This window comes from Maylandia zebra, linkage group LG12, assembly GCF_041146795.1.
Source record: "Maylandia zebra isolate NMK-2024a linkage group LG12, Mzebra_GT3a, whole genome shotgun sequence".
Lineage (NCBI taxonomy): Eukaryota > Metazoa > Chordata > Actinopteri > Cichliformes > Cichlidae > Maylandia > Maylandia zebra.
Genome location: NC_135178.1, coordinates 33,103,142 through 33,126,251, shown reverse-complemented (window position 1 = coordinate 33,126,251; position 23,110 = coordinate 33,103,142). Strand labels below are relative to the sequence as shown.

The window sequence follows — 23,110 nt, the reverse complement described above, 5'->3', positions numbered from 1 at the left end:
TCCATATAAAAAGCACTGTTTTTGTCCGCCGCTAGAGTGGGATTTTCACGGCACATTCCACACCACATCTCTGTGCGTTCATCATTTGTTTGAAGCCAGCTCACCTCCTGCAACCACTTTTCCGAGAATACGTGCTTCTTTTGTGGTTCGGACTCCTTCTGACATTTGTTTGGAGGTGGAGGAACACCAAAGTAATTGCTTAAAGGAGCTTGCTTCTTCGACATCTTTAAGAGTTCTAAACTTAAAGAGTCTGTCCTCCTCCAGAAAATCTTATGTATGCAAACACGCGTTGCAACTTCATATCTTGTGCGCGTTTTTTTTTTAAATTTTGACAGCGAATGCGCACCTGCGGACCACTTATGTGCAGCCCCGGTTATATAGCTCATCATATCGCAGCCACAGAAATTATTTTGTCCATGAAACCATAAAGCTGCACTTTCTTTTTGCCTTATAGTCTGATTTGTCATAACTTTTCCGTTTTGTGGTAAGCTTTTCTTTGGCTGTCACTTCTTCACCCTGACCTGTCTTATTTGGCTCAGCAGAACTAAAATATATATCCTGCTGCTTTTACACACACACACACACACACACACACACACACACACACACACACACACACACACACACACACACACACACACACATAACGCTCAGCGATTCTCTGCGCGATCAACCTCTCACATGTTTAAGCTTGCTGCGGGAGATTTCACTTGTCATGTTTGCATAGTAAGCTAACGATTGATAAGACGATGTCAGAGGAATTGGTGCGCAAATTATCATCACTCACCAATCAGTACTGTCGCTCTCTATACACAGTTAGCGCGATTGCAAAGTGAAAGCAAAAAACAAGCGCAAATTCAAACGCGATTTCAATATGTCACATATTGACAATGGCTCGCCGATGCCAATGACATAATTACCCAGCTACATTTCCGAAAGAATGCAAAATCATTGGCATATATTTTTCCTTCCTACAATAGCCCAAAGGGCAGGGCAGAGATAGATTTTGGTAGCCCGACTGGAAAAATCGCTAGCTCCGGGATGTCGGGCTAGCGATTTTGCAAGCCCTGTATCTGATTGAGGAATCACTCATCTTTGGAAAAGAGAGTTTATTACAGAGAAATGGCTCTTTCCAAAATTAAAGCTATACAATACGCTTGTCCTGGGCTATATTCTCAGCAGCATAATGTAGTGGGTCAGGGCTGTTCGAGGTTCTGTTTGTACAGTTATGTTTTCTTTATGTTGCCATAGTGACGGGTGACCCCTCTCGCTGCGACGGTGTGTCCTTCCGGGGTCAGAGGGCGCCCTGTGTGTTGTTGTTGTTGTTGTTGTTGTTGTTGTTGTTGTTGCTGCTGTGCGGTTGCCACGCTGAACAGTTAGCTAGCGGCAGTGTTCTTCTGTAGATGTCAATAAACGGCTGTGCTCCCTGGCTAGCTCACGGGAAGCAAGACTGCCTTCAAAAAGGGACTCATAATGATTGTTTTTCATGCTTTGATTTGCCACAACATGGCAAATCATGTGCTAACGGCTGTCTAAATGACTCGGGTAAAGTTTGTAGCACGCATGCTTGTTGTTTTTGTCTGCTTCCACTTGTCTTTGCACTAGGATGATGTTGGCATAAATGTGCAGTCATATTTGTTGTGTTCCCACTAGTGCTGTCAGCGTTGTGTCGTTGAAATGATGTTAACGCCACAACATGGCAAATCTCCGTTAATGAGCTATCCCTGATCGCCCAGTGTGTGGGGCTAGACGGCCAACACGTTAACGAGCTAACTGTGCTAACGCACTAGTTCCCACCCATGTAATTGAGCATTGCGTGGCACATCCAACATACTGTTTTACTTTAGTCCATGACACGCTTACCTTCAGGGTCATGTATCTGATTGAGGAATCACTCATCTTTGGAAAAGAGAGTTTATTACAGAGAAATGGCTCTTTCCAAAATAAAAGCAATACTATACGCTTGTCCTGGGCTATATTCTCAGCAGCATAATGTAGAGGGTCAGGGCTGTTCGAGGTTCTGTTTGTACAGTTATGTTTTGTTTATGTTGCCATAGTGATGGGTGACCCCTGCGACGGTGTGTCCTTCCGGGGTCAGAGGGCGCCCTGTGTGTTGTTGTTGTTGCTGTGCGGTTGCCGCGCTGAGCAGTTAGCTAGCGGCAGTGTTCTTCTGCAGATGTCAATAAACGGCTGTGCTCCCTGGCTAGCTCACCGGAAGCAAGACTGCCTTCAAAAAGGGACTCATAATGATTGTTTTTCATGCTTTGATTTGGCATGATTTGCCACAACATGGCAAATCATGTGCTAACGGCTGTCTAAAGGGTAAAGTTTGTAGCATGCATGCTTGTTGTTTTTGTCTGCTTCCACTTGTCTTTGCACTAGGATGATGTCGGCGTAAATGTGCAGTCATATTTGTTGTGTTCCCACTAGTGCTGTCAGCGTTAATGTCATTGAAATGAAGTTAACGCCACAACATGGCAAATCTCCGTTAATGAGCTATCCCTGATCGCCCAGTGTGTGGGGCTAGACGGCCAACACGTTAACGAGCTAACTGCGCTAACACACTAGTTCCCACCCATGTAATTGAGCATTGCGTGGCACATCCAACATACTGTTTTACTTTAGTCCATGACACGCTTACCTTCAGGGTCATGTATCTGATTGAGGAATCACTCATCTTTGGAAAAGAGAGTTTATTACAGAGAAATGGCTCTTTCCAAAATAAAAGCAATACTATACGCTTGTCCTGGGCTATATTCTCAGCAGCATAATGTAGAGGGTCAGGGCTGTTCGAGGTTCTGTTTGTACAGTTATGTTTTGTTTATGTTGCCATAGTGATGGGTGACCCCTGCGACGGTGTGTCCTTCCGGGGTCAGAGGGCGCCCTGTGTGTTGTTGTTGTTGCTGCTGAGCAGTTAGCTAGCGGCAGTGTTCTTCTGCAGATGTCAATAAACGGCTGTGCTCCCTGGCTAGCTCACCAGAAGCAAGACTGCCTTCAAAAAGGGACTCATAATGATTGTTTTTCATGCTTTGATTTGGCATGATTTGCCACAACATGGCAAATCATGTGCTAACGGCTGTCTAAATGACTCGGGTAAAGTTTGTAGCATGCATGCTTGTTGTTTTTGTCTGCTTCCACTTGTCTTTGCACTAGGATGATGTCGGCGTAAATGTGCAGTCATATTTGTTGTGTTCCCACTAGTGCTGTCAGCGTTAATGTCATTGAAATGAAGTTAACGCCACAACACGGCAAATCTCCGTTAATGAGCTATCCCTGATCGCCCAGTGCATGGGGCTAGACGGCCAACACGTTAACGAGCTAACTGCGCTAACACACTAGTTCCCACCCATGTAATTGAGCATTGCGTGGCACATCCAACATACTGTTTTACTTTAGTCCATGACACGCTTACCTTCAGGGTCATGTATCTGATTGAGGAATCACTCATCTTTGGAAAAGAGAGTTTATTACAGAGAAATGGCTCTTTCCAAAATAAAAGCAATACTATATGCTTCTCCTGGGCTATATTGTCAGCAGCATAATGTAGCGGGTCAGGGCTGTTCGGGGTTCTGTTTGTACAGTTATGTTTTCTTTATGTTGCCATAGTGACGGGTGACCCCTCTCGCTGCGACGGTTTGTCCTTCCGGGGTCAGAGGGCGCCCTGTGTGTTGTTGTTGTTGCTGCTGCTGTGCGGTTGCCGCACTGAACAGTTAGCTAGCGGCAGTGTTCATCTGTAGATGTCAATAAACGGCTGTGCTCCCTGGCTAGCTCACAGGAAGCAAGACCAAACGACACCTCCGTCTCCTCCTTGTTTGAGAATCATGTGCTAACGGCTGTCTAAATGACTCGGGTAAAGTTTGTAGCATGCATGCTTGTTGTTTTTGTCTGCTTCCACTTCTCCTAGCACTAGGATGATGTCGGCGTAAATGTGCAGTCATATTCGTTGTGTTCCCACTAGTGCTGTCAGCGTTAATGTCATTGAAATGAAGTTAACGCCACAACACGGCAAATCTCCGTTAATGAGCTATCCCTGATCGCCCAGTGTGTGGGGCTAGACGGCCAACACGTTAACGAGCTAACTGCGCTAACACACTAGTTCCCACCCATGTAATTGAGCATTGCGTGGCACATCCAACATACTGTTTTACTTTAGTCCATGACACGCTTACCTTCAGGGTCATGTATCTGATTGAGGAATCACTCATCTTTGGAAAAGAGAGTTTATTACAGAGAAATGGCTCTTTCCAAAATAAAAGCAATACTATACGCTTGTCCTGGGCTATATTCTCAGCAGCATAATGTAGAGGGTCAGGGCTGTTCGAGGTTCTGTTTGTACAGTTATGTTTTGTTTATGTTGCCATAGTGATGGGTGACCCCTGCGACGGTGTGTCCTTCAGGGGTCAGAGGGCGCCCTGTGTGTTGTTGTTGTTGCTGTGCGGTTGCCACGCTGAGCAGTTAGCTAGCGGCAGTGTTCTTCTGCAGATGTCAATAAACGGCTGTGCTCCCTGGCTAGCTCACCGGAAGCAAGACTGCCTTCAAAAAGGGACTCATAATGATTGTTTTTCATGCTTTGATTTGGCATGATTTGCCACAACATGGCAAATCATGTGCTAACGGCTGTCTAAATGACTCGGGTAAAGTTTGTAGCATGCATGCTTGTTGTTTTTGTCTGCTTCCACTTGTCTTTGCACTAGGATGATGTCGGCGTAAATGTGCAGTCATATTTGTTGTGTTCCCACTAGTGCTGTCAGCGTTAATGTCATTGAAATGAAGTTAATGCCACAACACGGCAAATCTCCGTTAATGAGCTATCCCTGATCGCCCAGTGCATGGGGCTAGACGGCCAACACGTTAACGAGCTAACTGCGCTAACACACTAGTTCCCATACTGTTTTACTTTAGTCCATGACACGCTTACCTTCAGGGTCATGTATCTGATTGAGGAATCACTCATCTTTGGAAAAGAGAGTTTATTACAGAGAAATGGCTCTTTCCAAAATAAAAGCAATACTATATGCTTCTCCTGGGCTATATTGTCAGCAGCATAATGTAGCGGGTCAGGGCTGTTCGGGGTTCTGTTTGTACAGTTATGTTTTGTTTATGTTGCCATAGTGACGGGTGACTCCTCTCGCTACATCACATGAAAACCAAAATAATTCCAAACGCCAGATCTGAATGAGGGTGGGGGAGGTTCAATTTGCCATGTTGCAAGGAGAGCTTAACTTCTGTCTCGCTAGTTTGCCCTGCGCTCTTCCTTCTGACAATGCTGTCTGTGTTGAACGCTCAGTGGATCTGCGCTTGACAGTGCAGCCTAGGCGGAGTAGTCGAACGCAGATTCACTGAGCGCTCAACACAGACAGCATCGTCAGAAGGAAAGTTGATAAAATAAATTACAAATTTTGTATTGTTCGATACATATGCGTACCGAACCGAAAGCACTGTATCGAACGGTTCAATATCGATACGAGTATCGTTGCACCCCTACTGTTTATGTCCTGTCTCTAAACTGATCGATATCTAAACCTTTTGGGGTATTAACTGTCTATTAGGTTGATTTAGAAACTATAGAAAATATTTTAAGTGCTATTTAAAGAAGACTTCATTGCAGATACAGTATTTTAATTCCCACTTCCCCAACTAGATATTGGCCAGTGTGAAAAAATTAAATAATATAGACCCATTTTGCAATTATTCATGCTGCTTCCAATACATTATTAAAACTGTTGCTACAACTTGTGAATTACAATTAAATTTGTTGTGTTTAACTATCAGTCCATCCAAGTAAAGCAGATCCTGCTTATAAAGTTACCCTGGGGAATGCAACGCAGTGGCAATACTACGGCACGCCGAATGTGGCAGGACGACTTGAGTTCACTTGGAATAGTTCTTTGATCAGTGCAGAGAAGGTCAACATAGAGCTGTGGGGTTACAGAGAGTTTAAAGCAAAAGAAGAGACAAATGCATCAGCCCTTTTAGAGGCAGAGCTGCGGTATCTGTATTCTCTTGGAAGAAATCTGACCAACACTGGTGCCTTCAGCTTCATCCCTGAGCCCAAAGAGGACTACTCTGACTGGGAGTTGGGCAATATCCGCATTACTGCGAGTTCTAACGTGGAAGGAGCAAGGTATCTATAATACATATCAGGCATTGGACATGTCATATTTAAACATTATTTTGTCCCATATTTGTAAAATCTTGCTATAATGCTAACAATTTTGCATCCTTTTCATAGTTGTTAAAATTCTAGGAATAAGGTGAAAAAATGTGAACTGAAACTATTATGCTAATTTCAATTTCTGTATTGTTATTCTTGCATGACTCCCAGGTCAAAATAACCTTTGTTGTTATACTGGCCATCATTTGCCATGACAGCTCCTCAGTCTTTAAGGCCATCTTAAGGCTTTCTTCTGATTGGCAGCCCCTCACAGGCAAAAGATTTGAGCAGCAAGTGGGAGTGGCTTCTGTACTTACAACCAAAGCTCTGTGACTGAAATGGAGAAGAACATTGTCTGAAACAAAGAGGCTTAGCCTTTTTTTTGCTCAAACTTACGCTGACCTCAGTGTTCAAAACTGTGGCCATATTTATTATTAGCATCCACCACTGGAACAGTGTATTTATGAACATGGATGACAATAAGAGGTTCATCTTAAACGTATAGTTTTATATCTGTCAGATATCAGAAAGAGGTTATTTGGATTTAATCTGATCATAAAATGTGCCTGGCTTTAAAAACTTAGATTTAAGGTGACTGTCTTTGTAATAACCAAAGTTTTTATTTAAGGTTTGACATTTGGATTGATTGTAAACCTTGTCTACAACCCTTCATCATTGCAAATGTCTGCTAGCATCTGAAACGCGAGGATCTACTACTGTTTTCTGTTTTTATTTGTACCAAAATCACAGTTTTGTTTATAACACAGAGATGTACAAGGCCTCTGGAGTGGAGGCTACGTGTTGGCCTGGCACCTGGAGCAGGCTTTCAGAGAAAACTCTGCAGCCTGGGCACACAATAAGTGTCTGAAATGGGATGTGCTGGAGGAAAACCTGCCAAACTTCCTGAATGAACTCATCGACTGTCCTTGCACACTGGCTCAGGCCCGAGCAGATACAGGCAGGTTTCATGTGAGTACATGTACCTCAGCGAATCCTCAAATAATATCTGTACAGATTGTGTGTCACATGGTCAGATACAGTAGAGCATAAGACTCCTGTACTGGATTGCCTTTCTTCAGTTGTTCTAGACTGAAGTCTACATACCCTTACCGTTAGTAAAAGTATATTTACATCATGTCCTTAGGGATTAATAAAGGATTCTGATTTACAGCTTAAAAAATCCCAACTAAGAACCTTTACTGTTCTGAACTGTTTTTAAAAGGAAGCTGTTCTTTAGTATTCTCAGGGTTACGGTTAGTAAGGCTAATAAGGGTGGAAATTAAAAAGATAGCATGGATTTTGGATTTTGTTCTCCTCTGTCTTTTTGAAAATATTTCTAATCTTGTTCTGTTAAATTGTCAGTCTGGCTGATTTGTGCCTCTGTAGTGGACTGCGAGGGTAACATTGTCAAGGCCTGTTAAAGATTTACACCGGTCATTGTTATTTATTTTCCATCCATTTTGGTGTTTCAGACTGATTATAGTTGTGACATTGAGAGGGGAAGTGTGTGCACTTACCACCCAGGTTGTGTCCACTGTGTCCGAGCAATTCATGCCAGGTAGGCGTGGCATAATCAAGAAAAAATCAAGTTTTTAAAAATGTAAAATTGAAATACGCTTTTCCTTTTTATTGCGATTTTTGTTTTATCATTTGTAGTCCTATCCATGGATCAGGGCAGCAGTGCTGCTATGACAGCACAGGTTCTCTGGTGCTGACTGGAGACTCAGTTGGTGGAAGCACCCCAGACAGGGCTCACGACTGGGGCTCGCCACCCTACATTAAACCCCCACGGGTGCCAGGGTATTCCCACTGGCTTTATGATGTCATGAGCTTCTATTATTGCTGCCTGTGGTCCCCACACTGCCATATATACTTAAAACGTCGACCTTCAAGTGGGTGTCAAAACTACCGACCACCAAGAGCAGGTGAGACGACTCTTCAGTCAAATCATATGTCTTTATTTAATTCATAGATGGGAATGAAAAGCGGGTATCAAGACCTGATAAAACCGTTTTTATTTGAGTCTTATATCAGAATTATTGACTAGTTAATTTTGTTGTTTAACTTCAGTAAGTAAGTCAGCTATATAAAAATGTGTCTTATACTGCATACTGCAGTAGTAAGTATCTTTTTTTTAAAAAGTCAAACATCCTCATTTATTGCTAAAATAAATAGGCCCACACTGAGTGTTTGTTAATCTTTATCCAAATACTTCTGTCTTCCTTGAACCTTATAATATATTCTGCAAACGGTCATTAGAGCAGCAGGTTACATAAGATTGGTTTGCAGGTAAAGTAAATGAATGACAGAATATTGCTGAGAGTTAAAATGTGAAAAACAAAAAACTGACTCCATCTCATTAGTTTAAAAACAACATTGCAACCTCTATGTTGATATTAGAAAAGCTCTGCGAGAGATGAGAAATAATTATGTTTGTGGGCATCGCTGCTTTTTTCTCAATGCCTCGCAGGTGTCGTCCTCGGGGATCCACATTTCATAACGTTCGATGGCCTTAGGTACACTTTCAATGGCAAAGGAGAATATTACCTTGTGTCGTCACCAGCAAAAGGCCTGAGTGTTCAGGCCAGAACAGAACAGGTGAAACTTAAGAACGGTGAGTCCACGTTTGAGGTGAATGGCCTGTCTGAATCCACTCTTTGATCCCCATGGTGTGCCTCTGGAATTTGCCCACGCATACTGACCTTAACATCGCGTGACGCATTCTGTCTTGTTTTGCATGCACTGTTTCTCTTAATGTTTTACACACTGAGAGGAAGCAAACTAAGCCCCTAGTTTAAGAGAATGCACTAGTGCTACAAAATGACAGCCTTGTTTTTTTACTCAGTGCTTCTTAGAGTCAGATGTGTTGAAGAAGAACAGATGTTAGCTTCGCTCGTTAGAATTTTTTCCAAGTCATTATATAAGAGCCATGGGCCAAGTGACTTGGAAAGCCAGATGCCATTAATAGTCCCCTCATTAGATCAATGTAGACAAACATCTGGATTATTTGAAACGGCAGAGACTTAAAGTCAACCTTTATTTCTTTTTTCTTTTTTTTAAAATACATTTATATTATTACTCTGGTTACAAATAAGAGTTAGTAAGAGCCAAAATCTAAGGCCCTCCTGAAACGCACCATGTTTTTTTTTTCTACTCTTGGCCCTGTCTGATGTCATTAAGAGGGATTGTCCCAAATAGGGTTCTAATATCTTAAACACAGAGTTCTGACTGTGACCACAGGAGCAGAAAAAATTGCTTGTTTCTGGCAGAGGATGAAACGAGTGTTTGTACCGAGACCCAACATAAGATAAACAAGGAGCTGTAAATTATGTTAATTGAATGATAGGTCCCCTTTTATGTTGACTTCAGAGTACATAATGCATATTTAAAATGTAATTATGTCCAAAAACAAGGTACTTTGGCCAAAGCCACACGGCTGTCGTCAGTGGCTATGAAACAGGATGCATCAGATGTCATTGAGGTGCGTGTAGCAGGGGCCCATCTTCAGGTGCTGAGGAACCAAAACATCCTACCATTCACTGAACAGAGATGGATGGACCTACATGGTGAGGTGCTTTAGATTCTCCTGACTTGGTTAAAGCTCTGATAAAAATCGTTACACTTTTATTACCCAAAGTTACATCAAAAGAAGGATCTTAATTATTAACAAAGTAACTTTAATAAAATAAAAACTCTGATTTTGGAGGTGATCTTTTGTGATTTCCTGTCATTACTGTGCATTCCTCCAACAGTTTATTCACTGCTTTTTGTTCTCATACTTTTTTCGTGCTTTCTTGCTTACATTTTAAGGTTTGCCTGTTATGTGATGCAAAGCCTGCAGACAGTTATTGTTTAGGATGATAAAACACAAGTTTTTTAAAATTTAAACCATGCCTTGTACATATTTTAGTTGCTCAGTTTTTTGTTTTATTGTTACATTTATTAAACTGGAACCGTTTGTTATAAACTCATGGATGAATCTATGTTTTCTAGGAGTGTATGTGTTCAGCCCCAGTCCTGGGAATGTGACTGTAATCTTTTCCTCCGGTGTTGGCGTGAAGGTTCGTCTGTATGAAGGAACCATGGCAGTGACCGTGCTGCTTCCAGGAGAGTTTTACAACCACACCCAGGGTCTCCTTGGCTCAATGAACTCTGACCCATCAGATGATCTGACCATCCAACTCGGAGAAGTCATCTCCTCAGCTGATGCCACGTTGGAAGAAATCTTTACCTTTGGGGCCAGCTGTAAGTAAGAGAGCCTGTTGTTTGTGAAACAGCAGAAAATCAATCACATTGAGCAAACGCTGACAACCAGTTATCAATCGAAAACACTAAATATGCTTATGAATCATTTTGTTTTTGCGAGCTCTTTTCTGTGTTTACAAAGGCAAAAGGAATTTAAAGATTTGCTAATAATCCCCACATCAAATCGGTTTTTTCAGCGTTTTAATAAAAGGACTCAATTTATGATAAATGTTTTGAGAGTGCACAGAAGGAGAACATGCATGTTTTAAGTTAGCCTTAATAGATTTTAGAGAGTGAGCAAGTAAAAGCACATAAATTGGTGCTTTTCAATTGTTACAGATCCTTAAAAACTAGTGAACAGCTGACATACAATTAACCGTTTAACTGATTTCATGTGCTGTTTTAACTGAAACAGACACTCAAAACAAAACGACAGCATGTATTTGACTCTGCTCTGGGTTTTTTTCTTGCTTACATATTGTGTACTTCTAATTCTTTACTTTTCATACCACATTCTAGAAAATAATCAGTTTCATCCAAGGTTTAAAAATAGTTGTTTTTTTTATTCAGAGATATGTCCCCTATATGTAACAGACCTTTAGTTTCACCATTTATAAGCTGTTTTGTTAAGTCCTAACCTAAATGACAGTGTGTAGTAATTTCACAAATATACTTGTATGGTTTTTGTTTTTTAACGAATGAAAATATTGTGTGTTTCTGCCCATAGGGAACATTTCAAAGAAATCCTCCCTTTTCACATATGATTCAGAGCACCTTTTGGATATGTATAATATCCCACCGAGCCATGACCCCACTTTTGTTCCAGCTTTTTCTCTACCCGAGAGCCTTGATGACCCTTTGGTGGCAGACATGTTGACAATGTGTTATGGAGAAGGTTCACAGTTTTGTAAATATGATACCCTGACGACTCGGGACCTCACAGTGGGAAATGCCACACTCAAGGCCTACCAGAAACACCAAGCCCTACTGCACGCCCTGAAACCAGGTACCACAGGAAATAAGAGGAAGCCTATTCATATGTAGTTTGTGATTACATGTTTATTCTTACTGTTTCATTTTAAATAAAACTGAGTATCTGAACAACACTGAACACCAGTGTTGTTACGTAGAAAGGATTATACATCACATTATGCCATAAGAAAACCTAATAAGAGAAAATATTAGTTTTGGAAATTGTTTTATAGTTATACGTCTGAAAATAACCCTTTTTAACCTTTTCTTTAATACTTGGCAGAGCACAATGAAATAATAGTTTAGTGTGTTATTCTTCCTTAGTGGTGTCTTGTGGCTGGCTTCCCACACCAAGGAATGGGAGGAAGAACGGGACTGATTACCTGGAGGGGAGCACTCTAAGCTTCGCCTGCAACAAAGGCTACATAATGTATGGATCTGCAGAGCGCACCTGTCTGGGTGATGGGACCTGGACAGGAGATCAGCCCTTCTGTATTACAGGTACGCTCTAAAAGTAAAGCCATAATAAACAAGAAGCTCTCTGAGAACGCAAATCTCTGCTGAGGCAGGGCACTCTGTGGGCAGTATTCACCTTTAGTCGAATTGAAATTGTATAAATTTCTTGTTTTTATACACACTTTAAGAAGTTTATAATTTAAAATAAATCTAATTTTGATGGATTTGATGGTAAAATGAGTTCAGCAGATATGAATGTGAGAAAAGGAGCAATAATATGAACGCATATGATCCAGTACTATATAACTATTGCAGACATTATTAATGAAAATCTCTCTTCCAAGTGATTAATGAGCTGTTTTTTTTTTAAGACAAACAAGTGTGTTGATGATCTGAACAGAATCACGTGCATTTGATCAATTTTTTTTATGTCTTTAAAGATGGGAGATGGTGGATATTTCAAAACAGTTCCCATTGGCAACAGAGTTCAGTGCCACATGTCTGAAAAACATTTAGAAAAAAAAGAAGTCTCACTTTCTTTGTGATAGACTCCATATCTCAAACTCTTTGTAACTCCCTGCCAGCTGAGTCTTGTAGCATGATGTATACTGTCATTGGCACTGAAGTATAATATAATTTAGACTGGAGGGAAAAATGTGAACGCTGTAATTTCTCTGTCAGTTTAAACTTGCACATTTCGTGCTCCACAATTGGTAGCAGCTTCCTCTTGAAATTGAGATGACTGGTGAATCTCTTTCTTGTCATGCAGTCTTTTGGACAGCAAAGATTACATAGACTTGGCTCGCGGTTGCTCATGCAGACCTTCAGTAACAAAGCTACAAACGTCTGAACTTGAACGGGCTCGGCTTTGTGTCTGTGAATTAGAACCACCTGGAACCATCTAATGCTTTCATTCATCACCTCATCTAAGAACTCAAAATGAGTATTGTAGTTTTAAGCTGATGCCATCAGATGGCAGTATTTCCAATTGAATACTCTTAGTGTGGTCAGTACCAGTTCTCCCAGTATGTCAAGATTCGTACAGCATCAGAATTCATTTTGCAGCCTGAAAACCAGAATGTTTTTTTTCTGGTAACTTTAACAGAGTTTTTATTTTCTATGCTCTGAAAAAAGCCTCACACATATGCACAGCCAAGCTGCTTCCAATTAAAATCATTTTAATAACCTTTTTTTTCTTTTTGTTTTGCCTTTTTTGGCTCTACAGACGTGACAAATGTGTGAGCAACAGTTTATCTCACAATGTTATATTCACGCAGTACGCCCTGTTTGTTTGCATACTGCTTGTAATGCATGTACTTTCTGTAGTATGTGTTCAGTATATTCTTTGTAACATCAGTCGCAGAGTTTATGGAAGTAAAAAGAAAGTGAGCTGGAACGCAGGCCCAGTATAATGTGTTTGTGACAGAGCGGGTTAATGCCTCGTTTTGTGGAAATAAATGGTTGATTTTAAGAAAACAACTGGTAATGACATAGTAATTATTTGTATTGCAGTTAAATTAAGATTTGATGAAATGGTGCATCTGAGAAGTGATGAAGCAGAGAATCGAAAGCGCTTAACTTCTGATCCACCTCTGCTTTCGTCCTTTCGTGGCCTCACTCCTGCCCTCCATCCTTTCCTCGTTATAACCACAAACACAGACTTCCTCTTGATAGTGATCGGGGATAAATGAGCTTCACTGAAAAGATTTGGAGTCCCTTGTAACAAACAGCTTGGTACAGCTGGATACAATTGATCCAAACTCAATTATTAGCATATTGGTTTCATAACGTGGTTATCTAGAGCAGAACTGTTTAGAAATGTTTGTTATTAAGCCTGGTGATATCTCTTTGTTTTTCTCTACATCTGTTATTTTGCTTTCTTTTCACAGCGATCTCCTTTCTGACTTTTTTGCTAAGGTTTCATCTTAATTATTATTACATTATCCATAATTGGAAAATACCATGCATATCCCTTTTCTGACTACTTGAACTTGTGCGACTGTGATGGATGACTCTCCTTCGGTGTGTCAAAAACTCAATTTGAATTTTATTTGGGAGAAGAAGAAGAACTTTTGGGCCTTCAATTGTCACAATTAGGATTGGTGGTGAGCAAAGATTGTGGGCGAAGAGCACAGTAGTGCTACTGACCCCTGGGGAGCGAAGTCATGCTGCGAAAGCTTGCAAATGTTGGAAAAAATGACAAGAATTCTCCCGGTCAGGCTCCTGACCTGATGAGCTGCCTGTGGCCTTAGACACTGTGAACTTTTCCACTGCTGAAAAACTGCTGGGTCATTGCAGTAGAGCGGTGATGTTCATCAACACTAATGTCAAGTTAGTTTGAAACAGGCTTTATACTTTGTTGAAGTTTTGGACACATTCCTGCTATACTTCTCATCTCTTTATGGGCGCAGAGTGCTCATAAAGGCCACGTGGTTTTATTTGTTTTTATGGTGCAAGATGTGGAAATTGTTGATTGTAGCTTGTGCTGTCTCTCTGACAGATAGGTGCACAAATAAACAGTCATATTCTGTGAGGTAGTGCTTTAATGTGACCGTTCTACACGGGCGTACACACATACACACACACAAAGGTGGGCCTTTTTAGCCTTGTGGAAAATGATTATATTTGCTGTGGCACTCTCGTTACACAAATCAGAGCTAACAACTGCAAACATGACCTGAGGTTCGGAATGGCAGGTGTTGCATGAGCTGTTAACTCCGCCATTCGAATGTGACCTCTAACCAAGTAAACATACTAAATACAGACAGAGCTGGAGACGCCCTGGTGGATCTCGCCTCCTCCCCTTAAATGAATCGCTGCAGCACGATGTGCAGGCTGAACAGTTGCAGAATTGGAGTCACAGCTGAGATGAAAAGGCTGTGCCGCTGAACAACAAATGTGACCACATCCAGTTTGACTTCTTCTCTGAGTCACTTTAATGAGTTGCTGCTGAAATGTTGCCTGCTATCAGCAGAGGTGACAGTAAGTCCTTTCCATCAAAAGTGGATCTCTGTATGAATTTTCCCATCACTAAAATCCCCAGCTATTTGAGATGGATGCTGTACTTGTCGGCGTGCTTTTTTAGCCATTTTAGAGTTTAGGTAGTGGTGGTGCAGTGTGTTGTGAGGATAATGTTAATATCTTCTGCTAGAAAGATGGGAGTGTTGGAGAAGTGAAGGTGGAGTTTGGACTGAAAGTCCTCTGAGTGCTTTTGATCTCACGACTGACAGGGCTGTGAGAGACTTACAAGGTCATAGAGCTTACTAGCATTGCTGTGCCTTGTCACGGTCTTCTGAAAAACAGTACCCCTGGTTGAGTATCAAATGCATACCAATAACAGGTTTGGCCCACCTTAATGGCCTTATAATATTAATACAGTTTCTTGCGTAGAGGGGAAGAAAGTGATTAAAGGGAAGGTGACAGCTGCCAGAAGGGGATCGAGCAATTTTCATAGGGAGTAGTGACGTGGGTTGCAAGACAAAGCCTCACTCAATTTACTCGCTGTGGTTCTCTCTTAGATTCCCCTGAGATAGTGCAGCTGAGCATTGAGAGAGAGAGAGAGAGGCAAAAGTGGTTGGTAAATTCAGGTTGCGTAGGAGAATGAGAATTGAAATGCCAACCAGGGACAGCTCGAGATCTTAAAACCAGTCATGTTGCTCACATTTTAGTGTCTTGCTTGTGGCCATTTCTGTCACTGAAAGTCTCTACTTGATAAATTCCACTTAGCAGGCTTTTTCACCTCTGTTATATTTTAATTTTGAGTTCAAGTTACATTTAATTCAAATTAATTCAACATTCAATTAAAAAATGAATACAAGAATGTGAAGTCAGCAGTGTTGAATGTTGAAACATTTGACATGTGTTGTTTCACACTGTGCTGAGCAAGATTAGAAGAATTGCAGCAAGTACTTCATATGGCCTTCACACTGCATTTTTCTAACTGTTAGTATCATACGCAGTAGAAAAGATGGACGTGTACTATTGCATTACCCAGTGGTTTGTAAAGTCCTGTTACAAAGCCACAGTTTGATTATTTTCACCTCAACCATCTTGATATATAGAAACCAGATGTGATGAGTGCGGGGTGGATCTGACTGTGAAACTTCACAGTTATTGATTTGTGACTGGCAAGTGACGAGCAGAGATGGGCAGTAACACATTACTTGTAATGTAATCCGATTACTTTTTTCAAGTAACGAGTAAAGTAAGGGATTACTATTGCAAAAACGGTAATTAGATTACTGTTACTTTCCCGTAAGCATGCTGCGTTATTGCGTTACTAAAACCGTGATTTTTTTTTTTTTTTTTTTTTTGCGAGAATGTCTCATGACAGTGACGTAAGCGAGTGCGACGTTCGTGACAACAGCTGTGTGCAGATCAACAATGGATAATATATTGAGTGCGGGAGAGAGTATGAGCGTGCAGCGTCTAAACCGTGGAAGTACTGACCTTACTTTGAGTTTGATTCCATAAAAAGTGACAAAAACATTAGTGTCCGTTGTGCGTGGGAAGAAAACTTCTTTTTACAGCGAAAAAACCCCCCCAAAACTTCCAAGCAAGCACCAAGTGCGCTATGACGTAATGGGGAATTCACAGAGAAACTTGCGGATTCTTCAACTGACCGCGGCACACCTGCACCAGGGTAAACCTCCGCCTACCCCGCTCCTGCTTTACAGGTGAAAATAGAGCAACAGGACCGCTAGTGTTTGATTTTATTTATTTTCTGCTGTGTTTTACTTGCAAAAGAGACTTTTCCATTTGATTACATTTTGTATGATGGATTATGCAGAACTGGGCTGAAAAATCTATTGCTTTATCACCTATTCAGGTTGTAAATCGTGTTTTTAAAAGTAATTAATTACTTTTGAAAATGAGTAATCAGTAAAGTAACGGGATTACTTTTTTGGGGAAGTAATTAGTTACTGATTACTTTTTCAAGTAACTTGACCGACACTGGTGACGAGTCCACCAGCATGAACAGATAAGCCTCTTATGACTTATGAAGTCTGATTTTTTTCTTTTAGAATGTAATGTGTGCTTTCACCTGCTGTTTCTAGTATTTGATGGACAAATAAAATCTCATACTTGAGTTATTGAAACTCTAGTCAACAAAACAGGTTAATAATTATTTTAAAAAACAGTGAATCTTCTTTAGATCTAATGAAAACCTCTTTGGAGGTCGCCATTATGCATGAAAAACCCAGACAAAGGAAAACAACAGAACCATTTCTGTTTCGTTTGTGTGTTCAAGGCTTTATTTTCAAAGGAGATTTTGTACCAATCTGTATTGTTACTCTGTAGCCACTGATTTGTGCAATCAACATCTACTTCACAAGCTACTCTACTTTTTCTGCTAAGTAGAGAAAAAAATGGGCAAGAAACGAGTACAAATGCAAGAAATTGAGGAGTGGATGTAACATAAATATATTTAAAAAATTCTGTGTTAAAACATACACATATGCTGTAGATGTCGATGCAACTACAACTACAACTGCTGTAATTTTGTGTTCAAAATCACATTTTTAAATGCCAGATGATTGACAAGCAGTGTTGTTAGTTAGCGCCTACCTTACTTTTTGTAAGTGCGGTGATGCAATGCAGTTTTTTTTGTTTTGTTTTTAATTTTGTACAGGGAACCTATAATGACAAAAGTTTCAATCATATACATGTTTCAAATTCCAAGAATATTTGCACCTGTCAGAATAACAAGAACAAGAAACGTCTTTGCTATTACCAAGGAGAGAAAAGCCAACAGAACGATTTTGAGATGGTATCAGCAATGACAAAAAAGGAAAACCCAGAAACTTATCTCTATGTTAAGAAAAGCTTTACGCATTAAGAACATAGCTCAAGGGTGTCCGGGTGTGTTAGCGACTAGCAATTTCTTTCAGAGATAAAGACAAAGGAGTGCATTTTAATCAGTCCAAACATTATGAACTCAGAAATAGTCTGAGGTTGAATTGATAATATGTAACATGTAATTTCATCTGTTTTCACTGTAGGATAGGTGAAGCAGGTGAGGGATACTCTCTGTCAAACCCTGTGATATTTATCATGTGTTTATTTCATCTCAGTGGAAATGTGATGCTTTCAACCAAAGTGCTGTTGCTCACTGAGGGTTTATTATTTGATCAGTGAAGTTTGAGTGGACTAACCAGATTGATTTTAATGGTAAAGATTATAACTATACTGGGAGCATGTGGAGGACTAGCATTCAGTCGTTGTGCAGAAGTTCGATGTCAGTCCTGCTGCATCCAGATCTGATCCATTGATATTAACACAGAGTAGTTTAGAAGCTTGTGAAGCTATTAGTACATTGTCAGTGCGCATCTCGGTGTAGTTCTCTGGCCATCACCAGTAGGTGGTAGGTGAAGTGTCTTGCCCAAGGATACAATGACCGAGACTGTCCGAGCCGGGGCTCAAACCGGCAACCTTCCGATTACAAGACGAACTGCCACCTCTTTGAGCCAAGCTTTAGTTGTTGCTTGTTGTTTTTTTTTCACACAGCTGAGGTTATTTTTAAGGACCAGCATCACACTTAACATGTGCTCAAATGAAGACTCAAATAGAAAGTCGTATAGTTCATTTGTGCTTGCCAATTCCCAAAGGAACATTTTAGATTTTTTAATTTAATCACAGTATCACCTAAACAAGTGCGCACAATTTAGAGTCAAGTTGTTTTTTTAAGCCAGGTTTATCATTTTAGTTTTGTTTAAGCCCGTTGGTATGTTTAAAAACTGCTACACTGCCTAGTAACTGTTGCTTTCTGGCTAATTGGCCAATCATACTTTTTTTAAATATTTTATGAATTGGTTTAGATGAGAAAATACCTGCGATTTGTTTTTTATATGAATGGCATACATAACAAAGTGATTCGTTAGAACAAAATGAAACAACAATAAGCTTTCTAATATGAGCACAGTGTTTGCCTGTTTAGCACAAAGGAAATTGTCAAATCTGATGATTCTCTTTGGTTCATATTCACTTTATACTGACTCACCATGCCCATGTTAAAATTCATAGGACAGTCTTTTTAATTCTGTACTTTATGTGTCTGTGGACCACTTGGCACTGTCCACTTGGTGCATTTATTCTTGTCTTGCTGTTACAACGGTTACTAACCCCTTCATTCTAGTTATTGTAATAAAATGTTTTGTATATCCAGTTAAATAATAAAGATCAGGGCTTCAGCATTTTAGCATATTTTCCTGTTGTCATTTTCCTCTGTATACATACTGTCATCAGTTCCCTGCTGTAAAAATAAATACACTTTTTCAGTGTTAATATTACCAAAGTCTTTGTAGATTAAGTGTGCCTGATATGTCACCACAATGTTGAAGAACTAAACTGTCAAAAAGCAAGTGGGGGACTTTTATATTCAGTGTACCAGTTGGATGAATAATAGATTTTTAACACTGTGAGCAAAATTTATGTTGTGTGGGGAAAGAGTGCTTTCTTTTTTTTTTCTTTTTCTTTTTCACCCAAAATCACCCTGAGCCTGACACTATTTATAGTGCTCACCAGACTTATTTGTCTGGTGAGCACTATAAATAAATCTTATACTACTTAATAACCATTTATGCCTCTGTGTGTGCTTCCTCGGCCACTCAACCAGTCCTTGGACACATAAACGTTCACTATATATGTAACAGTTTAGCCAAAAAAAGGACTTTTAGTCATTCATCATTTGTCACTGTTTATAAAGTTTCTAAGCTTGTGCTGAGATCTTAAAACAAGCTCACTGTTTTACAAACTCTTGATGTTGTTGATACTCCAAATAATAAAGTTGCGATGGGTGCATGACTGTTCTGAAGGATAAATAGTTTATAGCAGTGTTTAACTACATTCTTGTGATTTTTCACAGACGATAAAGTGGGCTTTATTCTCGGTGCTGTTGGTTCCCTCTTAGCACTCGTCACTGTGGGAATAATAATCAGTCTACAAAACAGGAAACAAAAAAGGTGAGATGCTCATGATTTGCTACACATGAAAATCAATATTTTTGTGCTTATGCCACTAAAAGTAATATAGGACACAAGAAATATAAAAAAGGTATGGCAGTGTTAGGCGTCACAGTGCTCTTCACAGCATTAGCAGCAGTTCTGCTGCAGCTTGATTTTCTGTTTCTCTTAATTAGATTTTTTTTTTATGAAAAGATGAATTCTCATTTTTTCACTGGATTCTTTTTGATTTGAGAGGTACAGTGTTGGTATCCACCAAGTTTTATTATGTTACAACAGTAAGTTTATGTTTATAGTGTGAAAAAAAGGTAAGATTACTTCACTAAAAAGTATGAGTAAATGGAAGAGCATGTTTCTACTCTACCAGTATTCAGACTGTATTCTTGATGTCTGATTAATTAATTTGTATTGTAGTTCCTAAATATTCCTTTCTATTGTCTCTGAGTCTATTTAGAGTTCTTGATTTCTTTCTTCCATTTCTGTGTCCATGTTCTGTCTTCAGTGTCATCATGTTTGTTTACCTTCAGTCTCGCTAGTCTGTTATCTCTGTGTTTACTCCTTCCCTGAAGCTAGTTTTGAGTCTGGAATCTGGGGCTGTGTCCCAATTCAGGGTCTGCACGCTTGAAGTACGCGCACTACGCATACTACGTACGGTGCGTACTATAAGTACGAGAAGTGCGGAAGTGAGAGGCTTGTGAAATGGGACGGTATACGCTTCGTCGCGCTGTTCAGGTTGCCTAGCAACCATGATACTAACCGCGAGACACGTTACATACAGCTTTGTTTGACAGAAATGAAGGAGAAAAATGTTTTGTTGGTCATTCATTTTTGTCATGACATCACGACACACCGTCGCAGCGAGTGGGCGTCACCCGTCACTATGGCAACATAAACAAAACATAACTGTACAAACAGAACCCCGAACAGCCCTGACCCGCTACAATATGCTGCTGAGAATATAGCCCAGAAGAAGCGTATAGTATAGCTTTTATTTTGGAAAGAGCCATTTCTCTGTAATAAACTCTCTTTTCCAAAGATGAGTGATTCCTCAATCAGATACAGGGCTCGCAAAATCGCTAGCCCGACGTCCCAGGGCTAGCGATTTTTCCAGTCGGGCTACCAAAATCTATCTCTGCCCTGCCCGTCGGGCTATTGTAGGAAGGAAAAATATATGCCAATGATTTTGCATTCTTTCGGAAATGTAGCTGGGTAATTATGTCATTGGCATCGGTGAGCCACTGTCAATATGTGACATATTGAAATCGGGTTTGAATTTGCGCTTGTTTTTTGCTTTCACTTTGCAATCGCGCGAACTGTGTATAGAGAGCGACAGTACTGATCTGTGAGTGATGATAATTTGTGCACCAATTCCTCTGACATAGTCTTATTAATCGTTAGCTTACTATGCAAACATGACAAGTGAAATCTCCCGCAGCAAGCTTAAACATGTGAGAGGTTGATCGCGCAGAGAATCGCTGACCGTTATATGTGTGTGTGTAAAAGCAGCAGATATATATTTTAGTTCTGCTGAGCCAAATAAGACAGGTCAGGGTGAAGAAGTGACAGCCAAAGAAAAGCTTACCACAAAACGGAGAAGTTATGACAAATCAGACTATAAGGCAAAAAGAAAGTGCAGCTTTATGGTTTCATGGACAAAATAATTTCTGTGGCTGCAATATGACGAGCTATATAACCGGGGCTGCACATAAGTGGTCCGCAGGTGCGCATTCGCTGTCAAAATTTAAAAAAAAACGCGCACAAGATATGAAGTTGCAACGCCTGTTTGTATACATAAGATTTTCTGGAGGAGGACAGACATTTGTTTAGAACTCTTAAATATGTCGAAGAAGCTCCTTTAAGCAATTACTTTGGTGTTCCTCCACCTCCAAACAAATGTCAGAAGGAGTCCGAACCACAAAAGAAGCACGTATTCTCGGAAAAGTGGTTGCAGGAGGTGAGCTGGCTTCAAACAAATGATGAACGCACAGAGATGTGGTGCAGAATGTGCCGTGAAAATCCCACTCTAGCGGACAAAAACAGTGCTTTTTATATGGACGCAAACGCGCGTTGCAACTTCTTATCTGGTGCGCGTCTTTTATTTTGACAGCGAATGCGCACATGCGGACCACTTATGTGCACCCGTGTAAATAACATAATGTTCTGCCGGATGTGTTGTTGGTTTTCTCTCGATTTCTGAGTCGACAAGCGCCTTTGTTACTGGGACCTGTCATTTTAAGAAAAGCCCCCATTAGAACCCATGAGAAATGCAAGAAATGCATTATTGCTCAGTCTGCAATATCTTTCCCAGAACAAACACCAATTGCAATAACATACTAAAAATAAACCTGAAAAATCTGTTTAGAACAGCGTACTATGTTGCAAAGAGTGAACTACCACTGGCAAAATTTAGCAGTCTTTGCAAACTTCAAAAAGCAAATGGCCTAGATCTTGGTTCCACTTGTCTCTTACCCGTGACTTCAGTGGAAATTTCAAATTCAGGATCTGACACAGACTGATTCATGTCCTACACAGTTCTTACAAGTTCATAGAAATTTCTGTTCAATTAGAACCAAGTATTTGAGTTGATGATTGTAATTTTTGTACAATGTTGTAATTTGTTTTTCAACATTTTTTGATTAATGTTTTGTTTCCGTTACAATATTATACTTTAATGTATAATATTGTAACGGAAACAAAACAGGAAACAAAACATCAATCAAAAGAGTGCTCTCTTTTTTATTCGGGCTACTTAAATTTATTTTGGGCTACCAAAAACTGAAGAGTCCCTGCCCGAAGGGCTACCAGAGATTTTGAAATTTTGACAACCCAGAGATATATTTATTTTTTAAATTACTTTTGTTTCAGCAACATTAAATTTAAAAACTGTACTTTTGAGTTAAAATATATATTTATAATTTTAATAAATGACAAATTAAAAAGGCATGAACATTTTTTTTGTATCGAAAAAATATCGAACCGTGACACCAAAGTATCGAACCGAACCGAACCGTGAATTTTGTGTATCGTTGCACCCCTTATCTATCTGTCTGTCTGTCTGTCTGTCTGTCTGTCTATCTGTCTGTCTGTCTGTCTGTCTGTCTGTAATTATTAAACATTCGCACATAAATAAGTTACGTCATATTCACTACTTTTGACAGTTCACTCTTCGGCCGCTCCATCTTATTAGGGAAATGCCATATACATAAATGTAAATTTCAAAACTCAACCCCATCATTTCATTTGTTTTTGATTGAAATTGAATATTACTTAAACTCTCTTAAATTAACTTCCAATAAAAAAGGTTTATCATTGATTGAAATTC

The 23,110-nt window shown here is 40.0% G+C and overlaps 1 protein-coding gene across 4 annotated transcripts in view; it reads left to right on the top strand.

The window, feature by feature from the left end:
- LOC101478447 (sushi domain-containing protein 2) overlaps positions 1 to 23,110 on the top strand; it is a 115,962-nt gene that overhangs the window by 2,096 nt on the left and 90,756 nt on the right. For 3 of the 4 annotated variants that reach the window (XM_012923427.4, XM_012923426.4, XM_012923425.4), the window contains exons 4-12: positions 5,773 to 6,124; positions 6,922 to 7,123; positions 7,627 to 7,712; positions 7,811 to 8,079; positions 8,625 to 8,768; positions 9,568 to 9,720; positions 10,148 to 10,399; positions 11,127 to 11,405; positions 11,696 to 11,872. In XM_012923427.4, the coding sequence (XP_012778881.3) occupies positions 5,773 to 6,124; positions 6,922 to 7,123; positions 7,627 to 7,712; positions 7,811 to 8,079; positions 8,625 to 8,768; positions 9,568 to 9,720; positions 10,148 to 10,399; positions 11,127 to 11,405; positions 11,696 to 11,872 (1,914 nt within the window). Of the gene's footprint in view, positions 1 to 1,272; positions 4,635 to 5,772; positions 6,125 to 6,921; positions 7,124 to 7,626; positions 7,713 to 7,810; positions 8,080 to 8,624; positions 8,769 to 9,567; positions 9,721 to 10,147; positions 10,400 to 11,126; positions 11,406 to 11,695; positions 11,873 to 23,110 lie in introns of those variants that run through there. The other variant, XM_076891130.1, reaches the window with a different exon arrangement.